This window comes from Mustelus asterias, chromosome 10 (assembly GCF_964213995.1).
Source record: "Mustelus asterias chromosome 10, sMusAst1.hap1.1, whole genome shotgun sequence".
Classification (NCBI taxonomy): Eukaryota; Metazoa; Chordata; class Chondrichthyes; order Carcharhiniformes; family Triakidae; genus Mustelus; species Mustelus asterias.
This window is the reverse complement of record NC_135810.1, coordinates 85,511,454-85,532,996: the sequence shown is the minus strand read 5'-3', so window position 1 is coordinate 85,532,996 and position 21,543 is coordinate 85,511,454. Positions and strand designations below refer to the sequence as shown.

The following is a 21,543-nucleotide window of genomic DNA, read 5'->3' as shown; positions in this document are numbered from 1 at the left end:
CCTTTAAAACATTTTAATGATAACCAATCTTTATTATTGCTTTGTCTGTGTCAACAATGAAAGTTTATAAGAAAATTCTATAGAAGTTACTAACTCAATAGCAACCAAATTATTACAATAACAATTATTAAAAATGATTAAGACAAATAAAATCTTAAATATATATTAAATGAAACATAATCATTATGGTTTCTTTGGTTTTTCATTTTAATTTTGACTTTTAGATCAGAAATAAGCTCATATTTTTTCAATTTATATAATACATTCCTAGTAATTTTACATAGATAATCAGAATGCACCTGCTACCTTATTGCCATTTAATTCTTAATTTACTTACATTAGGCGGAAGATATTTGTCATCTTCATCAATACCAAGTGGGACCACTATCAATTTCTGGAATGCTTTCTTCATCTTTTCACGATCTCCAATGGCAAAGTAGCACAGAATGAGGTTAAAGCTGGTTTTTAAATTTGGGCTTTCACTCATAATATGCTCAAAGGAGGTGATAGCATCAGAATATTGTCCCATTTTGACAAATACAACACCAACGTTCTGCATTATTTTAATCCTATTGAAAAGAAAAATATATATTTTGATAAAAAGAAAAAAAACTATGAACAGCTGATGTTCAGTATCAAACTAGCCTTCAGTATTACATCCATACCTCATAAGAGCTGAAAAATAAAGATTTTCACAGAATCATTACAACACAGGAGGCCATTTGGCTTGTTGTGTCTGTGCCAGTTCTCTGAATGAGCAATTCATCTAGTGCCATTTTCCCCACCTTCTCCCCATAAACATGCACATTCTTCCTTTTCAGATAACTAAATTCCCTCTTGAATACCTTGATTTAACCTGTCACCACCACACTATCAGGCAGCACATTCCAGATGTTAACTACATGAAAAAGTTTCTCCTCATATCTCCAGTGTTTCTTTTTCCAAATTACTTAAATCTGTGCCTTCTTTTCACTAGTGGGAACAGCTTTCCCTTTACCCTCTGTCCAGACCCCTCATGATTTTGAATAACTCTATCAAATCTCCTCTCGACCATCTCTTCTCCAAGGAAAACAGTCCAAACTTCTTCAATTTATGTGCATAACTGAAGTTCTCATCCCTGAGCACAATTTTTTTCATGTTCTTTGGCAATAAGATTTGAATGAATGAATAGAAATTTGGGCAGACTAAAGCCATTTTCTTTGGTCCCTGCCACAAACTCCGTTCCCGAGCAACTAACCTCCATCCTTCTCCTTGACAACTGTCTGAAGTTGAATCAGACCTTTCACAACCTTGGTGTCATATTTGACCCAGAGGTGAGTTTCTGATCACATAGCCTCTCCTTCCGCAAGACTTCCTACTTCCATCTGCTTTATATTGCTCAACTCTACCCTTGTCTCAACTCATTTGCTGCTAAAACATTCATCCATGCCTTCGTTACCTATAGACTTAGCTATTCCAACACCGATCGAGTCAACCTCCCATCATCCACCCTCCATTAACTTGAGGTCATCCAAAACTCTGCTGCCCATACTGTAACGCACAAAGTCTAGTTTATCCATCACCTCTTTGCTTCCTGGTTTAAATTGGTTCCTGGTCTGGCAATATATCAATTTTAAAATTTTCATGCCAGTTTGCAAATCCCCATCACCCCTCCTTGGCTTGTGATTTGTTATTTGCTCATGGGATGTTGACATTTCTGCCAAGGCCAGTGTTTATTGTTCATCATGAAAGTGGTGGTGAGGTAGGTCTGAAACAGCATCAAAGCGCATAAAGTTGTACAAATCAGAAGGTGCAAGGTGCTGATTTCACCTGGGGCAACAGCTGAGGCATTACAATTGACTTCAGCACTTTAGGCTACAAAGAAGGAAAAATAAGAGGCCAGGGTTCCATCTTCTGATTGCTTTCCAGTAACTTCTGCTGGGAAGCATTGTACCTAGCTATTTGATTAGAACAAGGTTAGGCTCCACAGTCAAATTATCTGCCAACACAACTGATGCAGGGAAACAGCAGAAAAGTAAAACTATCATAATATATATATGCTTGCAACTTTTCCATACAAGTGAATGAAAGAAGCTGCTTCACCATAATAGTTCTACTAAACACCCACCTCATTTCCTTATGGGAACTTGATATCTGATCCAATGCCATTCGATAAAATTTTATTGCTTTGGGGTAATTTCTTTGCTTGAAATAAATATTTGCCATGTTCACCTTCAGCCGACCTATCAGTAAAAGTAACATTTTAAAGACGTTAAAAGTTTTTTTTCACATAGAAGAAGATTGAAATGTTTCATTGAAATTTAACAATAGGAATAAGCCATTCAGCAAGCTTATTTATTGACAATGGCAGCTCTTCTTGATCCAAGTTCCAGCCATTACTCCAATTGATTAATATCCTTGCTTCCCAAGTAACTAGCCGTTTTTCAAAACTCTCAATAGATAATATATCTGTGGTAGCATATTTTTGAATTTTGATGATTTTTCTGGATTCATTTTTAACCATTTTAGTACAAATTCCAAGATTACATATTATTGTTCTGGACCTTCTTCCTCTTCAGGGAACACAAGCCAAACCTATCAACCTTTCATACCAGGTCTATATCAACCTCTTAATGGTTGTTTGACTTCAGCTTTCCACCATATTCTTTAGCTGCATGAAGAAATAAAAAGCTTTATATCCAAGTTTCCAGATGGCACTACATTAGGAGACTCAGCAATTTGTGTAGATGGAAGCAGGAGATTACAAAGGAACATACACTAAATGTCTACTTTAGGGCTCTCCCATTTAAGATGAAAATGTGGAGAAATTGTTTCTCTCACAGGCGTGTGCGTCTGTGGAACTCTCTTCGGCAGAGAGGTGGATCCAGGGCCATCGAATATTTTTAAGGCTGAGTTAGATCCTTGATTGACAAGGGAGTCAAAGAGTACAAGGGGTAGGAAGGAAAGTGAAATTGAAACCACAGTCAACTCAGCCATTAACTTACTGAATGGTGGAGCAGGCTCAAGAGGCCGAATGACTTACTCCTAATTTGTATGTTTGGAAATGAGTGGACAAAACTATGGTAGATGGAGTTCAATGCAGGGAAGGGTGAGGTTATCCACTTTGGATCTGAGAAAGACAAATTAGGATATCGTCTTAATATTGACAGACTAGCAGCTGTGGAACAATTGGGATTCTGATGTCCATATATGCAAATTACTAGAAGCTGATGCACAGGAACAAAAATTAATCAAAAAGGCAATTGGCCTTTATTTCGAGCAGGTTGGAATTCAAAAATGCGGAACTGATATTTCAGTTGTACAATGCCTTTGTCAGACTCTACATGGAGTGTTATGTTCAATTTTGGGTACCAAACCTCAGAAAGACAACTCTGGCCTTGTCAAACGTATAGGACAGATTAGCCAAAATAATACCAAACATTAAAAGGTAAAATCATGGGGACAGGTTGCATAAATGTGCTTTCCATTCCCTTGAATTGAGATGGTTAAGCTGTGTTCTAATTTAGGTTATTAAAATGATAAAAGGATTCAATACAGTAAATACAGATAAACTATATCCCCTGGCTGAGAAACAAAAACAAGCTGCCATACCTTAAAATTAAAGCCTGGCCTTTCAGTGGTGAAATCAGGAAACACTTTTTCAAATGAAGACTAATGGAATTATGGACCTCTTTCCCCAAAAGGCTGTGAAATTGATACATTTTTGTTGGGTAATAGCATCAAGGGCTATGAAACAAAGGTGAGCTGAGGTTCAGATCAGCCATGAACAGGTTTGAGTGGCTTAATAGCCTAAACTTGTTCCAAGGTTTTGCAGTAGATCCTTCCTCTTGGGGAAGGCAACATAATACTCCAAATGGAGTTTGAATAACACTATGTATAATTACAACTGTACTCTTTGCTTTTATATTCTTTGTCTCTTTTGATGAAACATTGGCCGGGATTTTACGACCTTGCTCGGGCGAAGCTCGTAAAATCCCGCCCGAGGCCAACGGAGAATTCCGTTCTGCAAGCCTCGCCCGTCCCGCGGTAAAATTCCAGCCATTAAGTTTTCTGATTTTTTTTTAAGTCACAGATTAGCTTTTAATAACATACATAATTCTGTTCACCAACATTTATCCCCCATTTGAAATGTAGAGTGAGCATGTTATGGTCACTATATTGTTACTTCCTTCAGGTCATTTAAGTTCATTGCACATGGTATTCAACCTCAATAAAGAAAATCATAGTACAAATCATAATCCGCCTGGATCACATGCTTTTGCACACATCCATCTGATTCTTAACAATTACATGGAAGGTCATTCAACCCCTTTTGACCATCAAACTTTTCCTCCACTTCTAAACTGAACAACTGGGTTAATTTCAAGGTAGCCATCAGCTTCTTGTCCACAGTAACAAAAAGCATTAGGTTGATCACCCAATTTTAAACATTACTTTTTATTATCAGAATTTAATAAATGAGAAAGGATGAGATCAGATTACATCTAAAATAGCCATCGACGATGCTCAGAATTTACTGCAAGCACAAACTTGAAATCATTCCATCAAGACTAAGAATGAGAGTTTTCACTCCCTTTCAAAAATATACAAATTCATAAAATTCAAAATATTGAATTACTGTCTGGATTATTGCATATCGCATTGTCTTAACTTAATTTTCTTGTTATCTAGTTTCTTAAATGATATAAACAAGCAGACTTTGTGGAATAATTGAATTACATCCGTCTCTGGCAAATATTTGCCACAAACAATAACATTGTAATGGCAGGTATGTTCTGTGGTCATAAAAAACAAAGTAGCGGTGGAAGGGTGCTTTTCAGAATAGAGATTAGTAACTATGTGTTGCTCCACAGGGATCAGTGTTGGGACCTTTGTTGGTTGTAATATATATAAATGATCTGGAGGAAAATGTAGGTGGTCTAATTAGTATATTTATGGAAGACACAAAAATTGGAGGAGTTGCAGGTAATGACGAGGATTATCAAAGGATAAAGCAGGATATAGACTGCAGACTTGGGCAAAAAAATGGCAGGTGGAGTTTAATCCGGACAAATGTGAGGTGATGCGTTTTGGAAGATCAAATTCAGGTGTGAATTATACAGTAAATGGCAGAATCCTTAGGAGCATTGACATACAGGGGGATCTGGGCATATAAGTCCATGGATCCCTGCAAGTGGCAACACAGGTGGATAAGGTGGTCAAGAAGACATATGGTAATTTTGCCTTCATCGACCAGTGCATCGAGTATAATAGTTGACAAGTTATGTTTAGTGAAGCTGCACTTGGAATATTGCATGCAGTTCTTGTCACCACAGTACCAGAGGGCATGGATGTTTTGGAGAGGGTGCAAAAAAGGTTTACCGGGATGTTGCCTGGTCTGGAGGGTTTTAGGCATGAGGAGACATTGGATAAACTCGGATTATTTTCGCTGGAAGGACGGAGGCTGGGGGGCAACCTGATAGAGGTCTACAAAAATTATGAAAGGCATAGATAGGGTAGATAGTCAGAGGCTTTTTCCCAGGATGAAAAAGTCAATTACAAGCGGCATAGGTTTAAGGTGAGAGGGGGAATGTTCAGGGGAGACGTGCGGGAAAAGTTTTTCACAGAGAATGGTGAGTGCCTGAAACACACTGTCAGTGGAGAGGGTGAAAGCAGGCACGTTAGCAACGTTCAAGGCGTATCTTGATAGGCACATGAACAGGGGGCAAACAGAGGGATAGAAACCATGCATCAGCGCAGGCTTGCTGGGCGGAAGGGCCTGTTCCTGTGTTGTATTGTTCTTTGTAAATGTTGCTTTAGTTTTTTAAAATTATATTTACATCAACTCCTGCTAAATTAACATTTAAGGATACACTACTTAGAATAGCTTCTGCCATTAAGGAGCAACAGTTTATTTAATATCCTGAAAGTTGCAAACAACTTTTGTTTTTAATTAATGTTTGTCTCTTTGGATTTTTCTTGAAAAATATATTTTAAAAAGCCCTAAACCACTTTACCATCCAAGTGTTGCTCTGACAATAGTCATTGACCTGAAATGTTAAGTTTTCCAATATTCAGATTTCCAGAAACCACAGTATTTTGCTTTTGATGTTACATCAGCTTTATAATACACTGACAACAATTACTGGAGATTATTACTTCACTCAACATATTGTAGTAGCAATAGAGAATACTGTTTTCTAACATAGCCATGGCTAAAGTTAACCATATTTAGCAATTTTTCTAAGAGTATAATAAAAAGCAATGTCATTAGCTTCAAAACTCAACAAAATCACAATATTTTCAACATGCATTTATTGACAAATAAAATGCAGCTCAACATAATAAATCACCTTTCTATCTTTTTTAAATGTACAATACTGCAATCTTACCTGCATTATTGAACATCTTGTTTTTTACTATCACTTGATAGGTATTTAATGCTTCTGCATACATGTCATTAGCTGCATATTGGCTGGCTAAATTGAAAAGTACCTGAGAAAAATAAATTCACAATTTAAAATAAAGCTGCATAATTTTAATACTTGCATTAAAGGATCAATTCAAAACTTCATATAGTAAGTCCTTGCTTAAAACTGTAGTAGTGTTCCTGAAAAGTGCAACTTTAGATAAGAAACCTTAAGCTAGCCAGATTTTCCCATTACAACCAATACAAAAGCTGTAATAACATTCAATAAAACATTAAACCCTTTAAGTTACGTTCCTAAATTTGTAAATGAAATGACTATGAGAATACAATAAATTTTAAAAGATAGAAGAAATATGCTAAATTCTTTCTACTTACCTCCCACTTACTGACTCCCTCGTAGGTCAACTCTCTCTCACTGATTCTCTCTCTTTTTTGTCACTTCCCTGCCTGGCTCTCACACTCACTGCTTCTTCTCCCAAACTCTTACTGTGAGCAAGGATTCAGGAGAAGGGCAGCAAGAGGGAGGAAGGGAGAGGAGCTGAACTGGGTGGTTCAAGAAGGGAAGCAGCAAGTTGAGGAGTCAATCAGGGAAATTACAAGTGGGATAGTCGGGCAGGGACAAGGTGAGCGAGAGAGTCAGGGAGGAAAGCAGTGAGTGGGAGAGAGTGGATGTGGTGAGTGGGAGGGTCACATGGGGAGGGAGGGGGCAGGTGGTAGAGAGTCTCAGGTAGCAACAGAGGCTATTCCAAAATGACACAATCAGATCATGCACGCTCCATCAGCCCCAGCACATGACAACACTAAAGCAAGAGTCACCATATTAAGTGTGCATACAGGCCCCATTACATCTGTTGCACTAACGCAAAATTATGCCGAATAAGAAAATGTATGAGGACTTACTGTAATTTGAAAAATAGGTCTGCTTTGGTACATTATTACAACTCCAGCAGTACAGTTCTAAATAACCAGATAAATTCATTTCCTATTAACCATTGCTGAAGCTACACCAAAATTCACAACATTTTCAGTGACATATACGTAACAATGCTAATAAATATTTACCCATATTCTGGTAATCAGTGTTAAGAATAATATTTGTGTTATATTTTAATCTCACAAAGCATCTTATAAACATAGCATGATGGCTGTCATTCAATATCCAACTCACTGAATAAGTAAGGTCCAGATTGATGTGATCTGAAGATGCTGTTTGCTCTCTCTGTCTCACCAGTATCCTCTCCTTTCTTCCAGCTTCCTTTGCTTTTTCCAGAGCCTTAGGCAGTACAAAAAGAATTATGTATAGTTTAAAAGTTTTAATCTAAATATCACATATGTCTCAAAGAAAACTACTGAAAACTCAACGGGGGCAATCTTAACAAAAAAATTCTAAGTGCCAAACGAGTGTGAAAATGGGAGAAACTCGTGCCGTTTTTTGGGCACCTTATAAATCAAATCTTACCTGACTGTCAAAAAAATGTGGCCAAACCCATTTCTCGCCAGCAGGGGGAATGGGCAGGATCCAGCTTGCCTGAAAGCCAGCAGATAACAGCAGAGGGTGCCATTGCACATGTGCAGATCTCTGTGTTCTGTGAACTCAGATCTGACAGTCGCTGCCTCCCCTAGCTACTGCTGACCTTCTGGCTGATTCTCTCGCCCTCACCCCTGAGCCTGTGTGTACAGTTGAAGCCAGCCAGGAAGGAAGGGCCTCAAAGCCTCCCAAGATCTCCCACGGGGGCCTTAAAAGTTCACACTGGGGCTCAAAATTAATGGCTCAAAAGTCAGGAGCACTGATAATGCAACACTCAGTATTCTACCTGATGTATCGGCCAAGATTACATGTTCGAGATCTAGAGTACAATTTGAATCCATAACCTCTGATTCAGCTGAATAATCATGAAGTAAACCTAATCCTTCCCATGAATCCCAACGCTTTATGTCTGGAATTATTGTTCTCTTCAGAAACTTTTCATATCATGTTCAGAACTTAACTTACAGCTTTATACACAGAATGTTCCATCTCCTAAACTGGTTTTGGTAGCCTGTGGGGATCAGAGAGGAATCTGCCAGAGTATATTTTCACTCACTGGTTGTGTTTTTTCTATGTTTTTGTCTCTCCCAGGAGATTACATGGTTGTGGGGGTATGGGAGTGGGATTTGTCTGGTCATGATCTTTCAGTCATCATGAGGTGTAGGGCAGTCTTGAAGGAGCTGTTTGTCTTTTCCTGCTGGCCAATCTTGGATGTTTGTTGAATATGTTTGCCAGGTAAGATTCTTACCAACTGGAGGTCACCACATCTGTTGGAAATGCAACTTTCTTCAATCAACTCATTCACATTCTTCTCTAAATTCTTAACTTTTTCTTCTGGCCTGAAAAAGATTGTATGCGAAGCATAATGATAAATTTTGGTGCGGGCTATAATAATTTACATCAGACAACCAACATTTTCTGCAATATTGCTTTAACACATTTTGCCAGGTTGACAAAAATAGGTATAATATCCAGTCCTACAATGAAAGTATATTTTAAAAACTATTCAGAAAATATTCTAGACTATCTGGTTAGATGAAATTAACTGCAAGTGGAAAGGAAACATAAATGCAACAATGAATGGAAGACCATTAAAAGGTTGCAGCAAAACCAGTCGAGGATAATATTTTTCAGAATCAGGTATTTTTCTAAATATAAAGTTGAACCCAAAATGCACATACTTTATAACAGTAAATAATAACTGTTAATACCTTAAGTTATAGCATAATTTGTCAAGTACAGTGCATATTATCCATATAAACCCACACATTGTATATAATACTATGTGTTCTGTATACAGTAGAACAAAGGACTAACCTAAACAATAATACACTGATTGTGTAGGGCATAATTCAACCAGATACTTTTAAAAAATGTATTCATGGGATGTGGGTGACACTGTCGAGACCAGCATTTATTGACCATCCCAAAGTGCTCTTGAGAAGATGGTGCTAAGTGAACTTCTTGAACAACTGCAGTGAGTGTAGATACACCCACAGAACTGTTAGGGAGGGAGTTCCAGGATTTTGACCCAGCAATAGTGAAGGAATGACGATATATTTCCAAGTCAGGATGGTCAGTGGCTTGGAGGGGAGTTTCCAGCTGGTGGTGTTCCCATATGTCTACTGCTCTTGTCCTTCTAAATGGTAGTGGCCATAGGTTTGGAAGGTGCTGTGTAAAGAGCCTTGGTGAGTTGTAGATGGTATACACTGCATCTTGTAGATGGTATATACTGTATCTTGTAGATGGTATATACTGTTGCTACTGTGCATCAGTGATGAAGGAAATGAATGTTTGTGGATGGGATGCCAATCAAGTGGTGCGCTTTGTCCTGGATGGTGTCAAGTTTCTTGAATGTTGCTGGGGCTGCACTCATCCAGGCAAGTGGAGAGTGTTATTCCAACACAATCCTCACTTGTGCCCACTAATTAGAAATATGATAATAAACATAGAAACTGTTTTTGTGATTTTGGTTTGGGGGATAAATTTTGGCCAGGACAGCAAGGAGAACTTCATTGTTCTTCTTTGATTGGTGCTATAGGATCATTTATGCCCACCTGAAAGATTAGACAGGACATTGCTTTGATGGCTCATCCAAAGAAATGGCACCTCTGATAGTGCAGTGTTTCCTCTGTCCTACACTGAAGTACAGTAAGAAGTCTCACAACACCAGGTTAAAGTCCAACAGGTTTATTTGACTGCACTATTTGACTGTACTATTTGAATAAACCTGTTGGACTTTAACCTGGTGTTGTGAGACTTCTTACTGTGCTTACCCCAGTCCAACGCCAGCATCTCCACATCATGACTACACTGAAGTGCCAGTCTGGATCATTTGCTCAAGTCTCTGGAGGCTAGAGTATGTGGGCTTTAAAATGGTCAGTTGACCTGATCCTGTCACTTTTATCACTGAGCCACAAAGCATCACTGCAGAGGGGGAAATGTGGTGAGAAAGACTGCATAGCAGTAAAAGAATGTGTCAGATTTTCCCTTCATGAATGGAAGAAAAAGCAGACAAATTCTATCATGGATGTGTGATCCTTCACGCAATCTCTGTGCTTACTATCCAGGCGGTAACGATGAAAATTTATCTCAGCATTACAAAAATGATCTGCTGTATTATAATGAATGGTTAACTATTATTGAGGGGGATATTTATTTATTCTAAGTTAAGATCCACATGTTGTAAAATAGTTTTGTACTCTAACTTACGTATCTTCATTTTTTGTTTCTAGAGGTGGAGCAGGACCTCTTGATTGTCCCAGCGGATCAAAAGCAGAGCCTTAAGTAAACAAAACATGAAAATTTAATAAAATATGATGATGAAATGGAACCTTTACTCTCAAACAGTTATGCTAGGTAAACTTAATGGGGGGGATCGTACCAAAAAAATTCTAAGTACCGAATGAATATGAAAATGGGAGAGAATTACACCCATTTTGTGGGCAAGCTCCCAGATGCAGTCGTACGGCACTTAGGAAAAACAAATGAGGCAAAGTGTGATTCTCACCAATAGGGGGAGCAGGCAGAGTCTATTCATGCCAGGAAGCCAACTGCTGAGCTGTAAGAGCGCCACTGCGCAACAGCCCCCCCAGTGGCTTTCCATCACAACCCTCCATCCCCACTCTACACTGCCCCCCTGGTGCCGTGGCTAATAAGTTTCTCAGCTCCATTCTCCCGCATTTTCTCCATAACCTTTGATCCTCTTATCAATCAAGAACCTATCTATCTATCTCTGTCTTAAATACACTCAATGATCTGGCTTCCACAGACTTCTGTGGCAATGAATTTGTTAAAGGAGTTATAGGAAAGTTGGCGGAGATGGAGAGTACTGACTAGGTTGACACAAGGAACAGAGTTAGGACCATTATTGTTTCTCATTTTTATCAATGATTTGGATTCTGAAAGTGAACACCAGGTGGTCTGAAAATTAATCCTGGACAAGCACAGGATTGGAAACAGCACCAAAAAGGTAAATATAGAAAAGGATTTTAAATGAGAGAGCAGAACAAAGTGTTGGCGATCACAAGTTAAATTAGCAAAAGGCACATTTAGGAAAGACATCAGGTTGCTCTTCCTCACACTAACAACGATCAATATACATGGAGTGGACTCTCAGACAAAGTAGTAAAAATGAGGGCCTGGATTTTCAGCAAGTCGGGAAGACTTAGGAGCCCTTTAAAAATGGCGGGCAAGTATTGATTTCAGGATTCCCACCCCCATTCCTGGGCTGTGCAATTTTTGGAAGTGACTTTTAAAAGTGTGGGCTGGTTCATGTCTTGAGCCTACAGCCTGCACTCCCAACCTGGTTACGTTGCAAAGTTAGGCATATTCCACTCCTTTGCAATTTTCATTCAGGTCAGGTTTTTAAAGAATCATGGTTCATGGCACCTCACGATCTATAGTATACATAAGGGGCTCTTTAAAAGGCAAGTTCAAAATGTCCTCCTCATGCCTAGGTATTGCCCCCACCAAATGCCCATGAGCTCTTATGCCCCCTTTGCCAAACTATGGCCCCCACCTATGCCCCTATCCCTAATGGCTCTATATCTAACTCTGCCTCCCACCCACCCCTCATGACCTCTCATCATCTATGCAAAGTTATGCCTACCCCTCCCCATGCCCCCTCATTCCCCTATGCCAAGCTATGGCCTCATGCCAAGCTATGGCACTTTCATGCCCATCTACTTCACAGTGTATGAAACCCTGTGGTGACAATAGGATGTGTAAAAAAATGCTTTTAAAAATGTTTAAAATAATTCCTTTCACTACAGCCCACTAAAAGTGTCAATCGTCCAGACCCTTTAAAGTATCAACAAATACTTGTTTCGTAGTACAGAACTGAGTTTTGCTGAAAAAGGAGACATTTTGTTGACACATGCCTTGGTCAGAGTCAAGCTGGCTGGTTTAAATTTCAAACAATGCTTGGCACTTAACTGTAAGTCACCATCAACTGGTGCATTCTCCATGGCAATGCCTCCATCAACCAATCAGCACTCTCTTCTCAATATAAATTTATTGTTTCCTTTCCATTGATATTCTTGTGCATTGTTCAGATGAGTAACAGCTCTGCAAGCTTTAACAAGATGCCTCTTTTTGCAGAAATACTGAAGTGTCAACAACAGAAACTGCAGGCACTAATGGGTAAATTGACATGAAAGTGCCATAGGTTGGCACTGGGCCATGAGGACTATTGGGTGGGACGAGGGGATTGTGTGTGTGTATGTGTGCAGGGGGTGGAGTGAAAGGGTGACAGCTGGAGGACCTTTCTGTTTTTATTTTAATGGGGATGAAGTTCCAAAGCACTGAGGTGGGCCTTTTAAACAGCCCGCCTCTGCACTCAGCAGCCCCCATGACTGGCTACGACCTCTTTCCCCAATTGGCCCCCGGCAATGAAGATCATGCCTTTGCAGGCACATGCGCCCAAGGCAGGTAGGCTGAGGCAAGAATGTTACCAACTCCACTAGCTGGAATCATCGAAAAACCAAATGTATACTGCAATGAGATGACTTAAGTTTTTTTTGCATGGATGAGTTGAATGGCCTCCTGATCCATAATTACCTAATGAAATATTTCAAACTAAACAAACCTCTGTAAGCTGCAGAAGAATAGCCAGCTGCACGCACTGCTGTCATAGGTCTAGCAACAGCGATTCCATCCTTAAAGACAAAATGTAAACAATCTAGTCATTATTCACTTTCAAAGCAGATGATGTCAAAGCATTTGGTCATATAGAAATGAAAACAAAACACTCTTAAAGCGTGTAGACATGAATAACATGGCAAATATGAAGAAGAAACCATGAAGTGAAAATTTAGAAAACTGGTGCTGTCCTATGGCCTTGTACTCAAATAGTCACCTTCGGGTTGGAGGGAATAATTGGGATTGGGGGAGAAAGAGGAAGGAAAAATTGGATACGTGAGGATAAGGAAGAGAAGGGCAGAGAGAGGATGAGGTGGTGTAGGCCTGAGGCCACCAATTTTGTAGTTTTGTATTTTATTTTTGTTCTGCTTTGATTCTGAATATTTAAAGTATTTTCTCACTTGGTAGACACTGACCCTAACCCAGCTATGATTGGGCTTTGATTCATTAATGAAAGTGACCTGTTTTCCTAGAAGTTTTTGTTCTTCTTAAGCTAGAATACTAAAGTAAGTTTTTTGTTTGTTGTGATCAGAGGTACTGTCCTATTGCATTGTGACCCTAGGACTATGGACTGGGTTGCTGAGTAATTTTATCTGGTGTGATCACCTGAAGCATTCGAAGTTTAATTGCTGGGAGACGAGAAGACACCTTCAGGAGCTACGTAATATTAGAAAGTCTGCTTAGCCTTGTAGTTCCTGTGAGAAAAACTGATAAAAGCTGAGATTTGTTTTGGGAAAGACTGTAACAGGCTTTGAGGCTGGAATGGAGCCAGAAATTCGGCATAAAACAGACATTGCTTCAGGATTCCAGTACTGCAGCCATAATAGCAGTCATCCACTGCTAAATGGGAGGAAGGACCAGAAAAGGAGTGACTGACCACAGCACACATACATTGAGATCACTCAGCTGCTTGGTGATGTACATGTCAAAGAGATGGCAACATATGTCCCAATTTTGGGGAGCTGTCATGGAACAGACCAAATTGGGATTGTTTGTGCTTAAACGAAAATTTGTCTTCTCTTCTTTTGATATATATAGTTTTTTTTCCCCTTTCTCTTTACTCTATATATATTATAATTGTCCTATTATAATCATTACTCAATATTCAATAAAATTGTTGCTGTTATGTCCAGGTATGGCTTCAAGCCCAAGTAAGAGATCTTAAAGGGATTCTCAAGACTCCTTAGTGATGGGGAGAGTATCTCAGCAGGGAAAGGAGAGAAAGAGGTGGAGAAGTAGGAAGTGATCTTCAGGGAAGGTAGGGTGTAAAATGTGCAGGGAGAAACAGACTGTCCAAAGAGGCTTCTGCTTTTATTGACTAATTACTCCTCAATCCTACAACCCTCCGAGGACTTTGCATTCCTCTATAGCTCAGATTTCCTTTGCCCTCCATTGGCAACTGTACCTTCACCTGTCAAAGTCCTAAACTCTGGAATTCTTTTCCCCCTTTAAGATGCTCCTTAAATAGAATAGGAACCATTAATAGACTCTATCACAATGGGTAAATCATTGGAGTGGAAAGGTTTTGGGGGAAAAGGCAAAGAAGTGGGACTGTACAAATTGGGATAATTCTTTCATTGGGATAATGGGCGGCAATGTGGTTAGCACTGCTGCCTCACAGCTCCAGGGACTGGGTTCAATTCTGGACTCGGGTCACTGTCTGTGTGGAGTTTGCACATTCTCCCCGTGTCTGCGTGGATTTCCTCTGGGTGCTCCGGTTTCCTCCCACAGTCCAAAGATGTGCAGGTTAGGTGGATTGGCCATGCAAAATTGCCCCTTAGTGTCAGGGGGATTAGCAGGGTAAATAGGAGGGGTTAGGAGAATAGGGTCTGGGTGGGATTGTGGTCAGTGCAGACCCGATGGGCCAAATGGCCTCCTTCTGCACTGTAGGGATTCTATGATTCTTTCAAAAAGCCAGCACAGACACTATGGTCCAAAGGCCTCCTTCATTTTTCTTACATGGAATATGGACATCACTGGCAAGGCCAACATTTGTTGCCCATCCCTAACTGCCCTTGAACCAGCTTGCTGGGCCATTTCAGTTAAGAGTAAACCAAACCACTTTGCTGTGGGTTTGGAGTCACATGTAGGCCAGGCATGGTTGGTAGATTTCCCTTCCTAAAGGACATTAGGGAGCCAGATGAGTTTTTACAACAATCTTTATTAGTTTCATGGTCACAATTACTGTGGCTAGCTTTTAATTCCAGATTTATTAATTGAATTTTAAATCCTGCTGTTTCAATGGTGGGATTTGGACACACATCCCCAGAACATTAGCCTGGGCCTCTGGATTGCTAGCCCTGTGACATTACCACTACACCACCATCTTCAAAGGCATCTTTCTGTGCCGCTATAGTCCAAATATCATCATCAACAGCATCAGGTCACAGTCATGAAGAGAGGCTTCTACTCCGGAAATTGGAGAACAGAGCAAGCAGTAAAGATAATTGAGACACATCGCTTTATATCACTGTTATGCAAAATAATGGAATCTTTCCCTCTATACACAAAGATTAATAAGCAATCTTAAAATACAATGCATTTTAAATGTCTTCTCTGTAAAGGACTGTAAGCATATCAAGTAACATTAGGTACAGTCCCACACAATTTAATTGAACCATGTACTTTAATTCACAGCACCAATTGGTGGTGCTTTATGATGAGGCTGAGACTGAGATGGATCATCCACTCAGCACTTCTGGCTGAGGATGACTGTACATACAAAATGCTTTGTTTTTTGCATTCAGATGCTTAGCAAACTTTGAGGATAGGGAGCTCATTGAGCCTTCTCCTCCCATTAGTTAAGTGTCCACCATCATTCACACCTGGATAGGGAGGACTGCAAAGCCTTGATCTGATCCATTTATTGTAGGATTGCTCGCCTCAGCCTACAGCATGTTGCTCCTTAGCTTGCATGTTATCCTGTGTTCACCAGGATGGCAGCACATTATCATGTATACCTGGTGTGGTTCCTGGCCTTCTAAACTCCTCCTTGAACCAGTGTTGATCCCCTGGCTTGATGGTAATAGTGGAGTAATAAAATTATATTGTAAAATAAAATTAAAGTTAACCAGCATGAACAATTATTGCTTTATTTCAGATTTTTGTTTCAGATTCCAGCATCCGGAGTAATTTACTTTAGATTATATGAATGATTATTGATTATCCAGAAAAGCTGCATCCAGTGGTTAATTAAAAGGTTGATTACTATCTTACCTGGATAGCTCCAGTGGCCGGCCTTCCCATTGAAGAATTTAAAGGCACCCTTGCCTACATTTTGAAAAAAATTTGTTAGAATACACTTAATAGATTAACATATAATGAAAGACAGTAAAATATGAAGACAATGTTGATGCAACATTCATAGTTGATGGCACTTCAATACCAGGCTTAATTTCCTTTTTACTAAAGTTATCTTAGAAATGCTGAGTACAAAATAGGAAAAATATATTCTATTGTAAAGGGCAGGAAGGGAAGCTTTGACAGCCTGATCTCTGCACCATGTGAAGGAGAGACTCAAAACAATGTCATCTTGGTACATAAAAAGAAATGGAGCAGTGTTTCTCTATGAGGGTGTATTTTCCGAGATGGAAAATCTCGGGCTGCTTTGCCTTACAAGCATTAGGATAGACAATGCTGCTTCATCTGTACATTTGTTGGCTGCTGGTCTTGCCTATGTAAATGACTCAATCCCCAGGAATGTGGACATAGCCGCCTCCAACATAGACTAGGTTGGAGTGCTTGCACTGGCGGAACTGATCCCCAGAAATTTGGGGCTAAAATCTTTGGGTGTGTATCAGAATAGTTGAATTATAAATAAATAATTATCATATTTGACTATATTTCCATTTAACAAAAGCAGAGGACACTAATCAGCCAGTTGGCAGTCTGAATACAAAATAGGGATTTCTATAATTAGTGAAATTTGATAATAAGATAAAGAATTTGCAGTTTTATTATTGTTCTACACTGAAATAAAGGGCAGAAATATGATTCGCAGGTGTGCTCTATAGGGTAAATTCCAAATTCTTGCTTATGCTGAGATACTGTACCAATAGAGGCAATGAGAATTGGACATAAGAATTATAGAATCGAGTAGTCAGTGGCTTGGGAGTCAATATATATCAAAAGGTAATTGGCGAATGACACTGGAGCAGGTAAGGTTTCTAGCAGAAGAGTTTTGATGAATTCAAGCTTATGGAGGGAGGGTGGTAAGATGGCAGACCAGCCAGGAAAAAATTGAAATACTCTAATCTGGGGAAAAGAAATATTCAGATGAGGGCTTCAGCAACAGATAAACTGAGGCAAGGACGGAGTTGGGAGATATTAACAAGTTGGAAGTGAGTGATCTTATTGATGGAGAATACTGGAGTCAAAAGTTCAGTTCAGGATCAAATAAGATTTGAACTGTCTGATTCAGCCTCAGATAGTGACTAGGAAGGGTGATGGAACCTGTGATGATGGAACAGAGTATATGACGTGGGCTTAAAATAATGTTTTCAGTCTTCCCAAGGATTTATTAGAGGCAATTGCAGTTCAAGGGAGAGAAGCAGAAAATAGAGAAATAAAAGACCAGGGAGGAGAGACAGAGAAACAGCACACAAAGACAGCAGAGACAGTTAAGATAGAACGCTGAATCCAATTTACTTACCATGGGAAATCATCCACTCACCCAAACAATATGTTTATGGCAAGTTAGATGGTACAGGAGTTTTGTTTCATATATAATGCACATTTTTATCATTCTGCCAGCAAATTCATAATGAATAATTGGTAGGAGTAAACACAAAACTATTTACATAAAAAGATGTGGCAAAGACAAGAAACTTCTTTTGGCTGCATGCATACATACAAATGCTCACCTATATTTTACTGGCATCAAACATAAAACGGAAACATATAAGCCCAATTGTCTGTGTGTAAAAAAACCGTGTGCAAAGTTTATGTATGCATTAAGGCAAGAAGCATCACTAGGGAATGTAACATTGTTTCTTTGTAATTATGAGTAAAAAATTTCCGTTGAAGAACAGGGAATAGCTTGCTACATGGTGAAAATAATAAGATGAGTATGTCTACTGGAGGCAACTTGATGTATCACTAATGATTCAGATTCAGGTGCACATTAGTGATTACTCACAGTGAAGCCCAATTCAGCTTTACCTTCATGGCAAGTTGTCCAATACAGGCCAAGAGAGAATAAAAGTTGGTGGACAAGTCACTTCAACCCACCTTTGCATAACGTTGAACAGCTGTTACAGTAGCATAAGTAAACACTTGGCAGTAAGTTACTCACAGACAGTCTTAAGTGAGACATAGTGCATCATGTAGGACAACGTGAGAGGGTGGTTACATAAAAAAGAGATAATGAAGTTTAAGGAAGTCTTTGTAAATATGTAGCACACTTTGTAGGTAAAGTGGACTTTACACAATGTATATAACTCACGGTAATTTTGAAACAATAGCAGGTGGAACATTGATCAAAATCATTTTCAGTGAGTGCAAACTATTCCACAATATTGCTTAATGTATTATACATACCCCCATATTCCCAAAGGGACGTACACCTGCTGCAGTACTTGGTATTTTCGCAGTCATCTACAAAATAATTGTTCAAATACATTTTGTATTTTATGTATTTGTCATGTAACTTTAGGCTTCAAAGATGTTTCACATGTTTTACATTACCAATGTTGATTAGCACCGACCACGTCGAAGTAATGGATACATGTCAAGTACTGAGCTGATTCAACAAAATAACAGAAATAAACACTTGCATTTGCATATTATCTATCTGTATAAATTGTTAATACTGGTGACACTTAGACCCCTTTATAAAGAGATGTAGCATGACTTTATTTTAAATGGCTTATTTACCAATAAATATATCGTTCAAACAAAACACTGAATGAACTCATGGTGACATACTGGTGTAGTATGCTGTATCACATTGGTATCACAAAGTAGTGGAACGCAGTTTAGAACAAACAATAAACTGCATTACTGAGTGCCTGAACTCAGCCATTTCAAGTGAGGAGATGCTGAAGTATGACACCAGAATATTGAAAGGTAGAGAAATAGGCATGCAGCCATAATGTAAGTTCATACAATGTTTTGCAAGCAGAAACTTAGAAAGTTGTTGTCTTCTTGGACATAGTTAAGCCGAGCCAGAGAATCCAAGGTAGAAGTTTGTATTTTGTCTAAGAACTTGATTAACTTTATCGAAATACAAATATACTTACTGGTGGTCTTCTTCCATGGCTAGTTCTCAAAGCTTGTTGAAAGGCCACATCATTCTCTAGTTCCTACATACAACAACATATAATTTATAAACATGTAGCAGTCATACCAGGTTCGTTCTTACACAACTCTTAATTGTGCATTCAATGTTTGTGTTTTTCTGTATTTTTTAAGCAGGTGTTTTTTTAGGTAAAAATTCTAAATACTAATTATCATAGGAATCTGCTAGATTACTGATTATTACAGTAATTACAGGAAAGGATGACAGAAGATTTGTTATATTTAAACATCCTTTGGCTTGTCACCCAAATATTTATAATCAATGCTTATCTAATATTAATTAAAAGGGGAATTACGAATACAAAATAAATACTTTCTTTGTGATCTTAAAATGTTAAAAAATATTAAGCGAGATTTTGACAATATTTACATTGCCTTTGAACTGATTTTACAGGATGGAGCAGCATTATAGAAAATGTACTTCATCCTAGTGTCAGACATTTTACCTACAACAAATCTAATATCAATGCTAGATAAATTTGTGTTGACAAAATAACTATTTCAAACACCCATACTCAAGTACCCATACCTCTGTATCATAAGTTGGGTTGTAGTCATTATATCCCGAGTACAGATCCTCTTCATCTAGCGCTGCCAGATGCACATGATCCATTATTGCACCCTATGCAAACAACATAACTTTAAGGTTAAATTTTACAATTGTACAACACTGGACTTTGCTCCTGCAAACTAAGTCTTTTATTGAAATTGATAGGAATGTCCATCTACTTCTGATTATGGGCTAGTCTCCCAGTGCCTAAAAATGTTTGTATTGCAAATTGTAGAAATAACAGATTGAAACTTAAGTTTTTTCCTTTAGGTTTTCATGCAAGGGTGAATGGTCAAGAACATGGCAGATGGATTTCAAGATGGAGAAATGTGAAGTTTTCTACTTTGGTAAGAAAAGGAAAAGCAGAATATTTAAAAATGATAGTAGACAGGGAAATGTTGACAGAGAGATCCGAATATCCTTTCATATGAATCACACAAAGTTAGTATGCAGGTAACAACAAGCAATTAGAAAAATAAATGGTACATTAGCTTTTGTTATGATAACCGGAGTAGAAGAGTAAAGAGGTCATACTATAATTATACAGGGCATTAGTGAGACCACACCTAGAATATTGTGTACAAATTTGGACTCCTTTCCAAGGAAGAACATACTTGCCTTGGAGGAACTTTAGTAATCGTACGGCAGATTGATCCCTGGAATGAAAGGATTATCCTATGAAAAGAGATTGAAGAGAATAGGCTACATTCCCTAGAATTTAGAAGAGGGATAATCTAATTGAAACACCTGGGATAGATGTTGGGTGGATGCTTTCACTGGCTGGGGAGTCCTAGAACTAGGGATTACAGCCTCAGAAGGGGCTAGCCATTTAGGGCTGAGATGAAGGGACATTTCTTGACTCATACAGAATTCTCTATCCCAGAGAGCTGAGAATGTTCAGTCATTGAGTACATTCAAAACAGAAATCAACTGATATTTGGGTGCTGAAGAAATTAAAAGATTACTGCCATAGGACAGGAAGGTGGAGTTAAGGAAGACAATGAGTCATGATCTTAGTGAATGGTGGAGCTGGCTTAAAAGGCTGAATAGTCCAGACTTTCCTATTTCTTATGTTATTTGATGGAATTGCCTGTTTTAAGTCGTCAGGTGATGTAGGCACAGGAGCGATTGTGTTTTCGTGGGCTCTGATGCTATTCATCATTTAATCCTTTTTTAAAATCCTGATGCAAGATCCATAATTATTTGAACTTGATGTGTATAATCTGTGCTATGTTCCTGGACGACTTGGGCTAAATTTTGTGACTGGGCGCCGAGTTACGTCAAGAAAATCTTTGTTTGATTGAGGCAGTCAGAGACAGCCAGAGTGGGGCCTACTTCGCAGTGGATGTTTAGCTGGTGAGCAGGTCTACACTTTGGCAGCGCCGTAGGCATCGAGATGATGGCTGCCATCGTGAGTGAAGTTGTGAATGATGGTCTCGACTCCCTCACACAGACTACTGGTGTTGAAATTGATGAACTGCAAGATATCCCAAAGAAAATGGATGATGTGAAGAAGAGAATTCTGTCAGTTGAGGGGGAAATTTCCTCAGTGGGGACTCACCTTCAGTCCTTGGAAATCCTACTGCATGTTATGTCAAACACCCTGATTGATTCGGG

At 38.9% G+C, this 21,543-nt stretch overlaps 1 protein-coding gene across 1 annotated transcript in view; it reads right to left on the bottom strand.

Annotated features, from left to right (window-relative positions):
• ift88 (intraflagellar transport 88 homolog) overlaps positions 1–21,543 on the bottom strand; it is a 72,861-nt gene that overhangs the window by 41,833 nt on the left and 9,485 nt on the right. Inside the window, exons 2-12 of the mRNA XM_078222116.1 lie at positions 19,906–19,998; positions 19,319–19,381; positions 18,618–18,674; positions 16,296–16,349; positions 13,027–13,096; positions 10,650–10,719; positions 8,686–8,776; positions 7,578–7,682; positions 6,372–6,474; positions 2,108–2,222; positions 338–569 (exon numbers count right to left, since the gene is read on the bottom strand). Of these exons, the coding sequence (XP_078078242.1) occupies positions 338–569; positions 2,108–2,222; positions 6,372–6,474; positions 7,578–7,682; positions 8,686–8,776; positions 10,650–10,719; positions 13,027–13,096; positions 16,296–16,349; positions 18,618–18,674; positions 19,319–19,381; positions 19,906–19,989 (1,044 nt within the window). The 5' untranslated portion in view covers positions 19,990–19,998. The remainder of the gene's footprint in view (positions 1–337; positions 570–2,107; positions 2,223–6,371; positions 6,475–7,577; positions 7,683–8,685; positions 8,777–10,649; positions 10,720–13,026; positions 13,097–16,295; positions 16,350–18,617; positions 18,675–19,318; positions 19,382–19,905; positions 19,999–21,543) is intronic.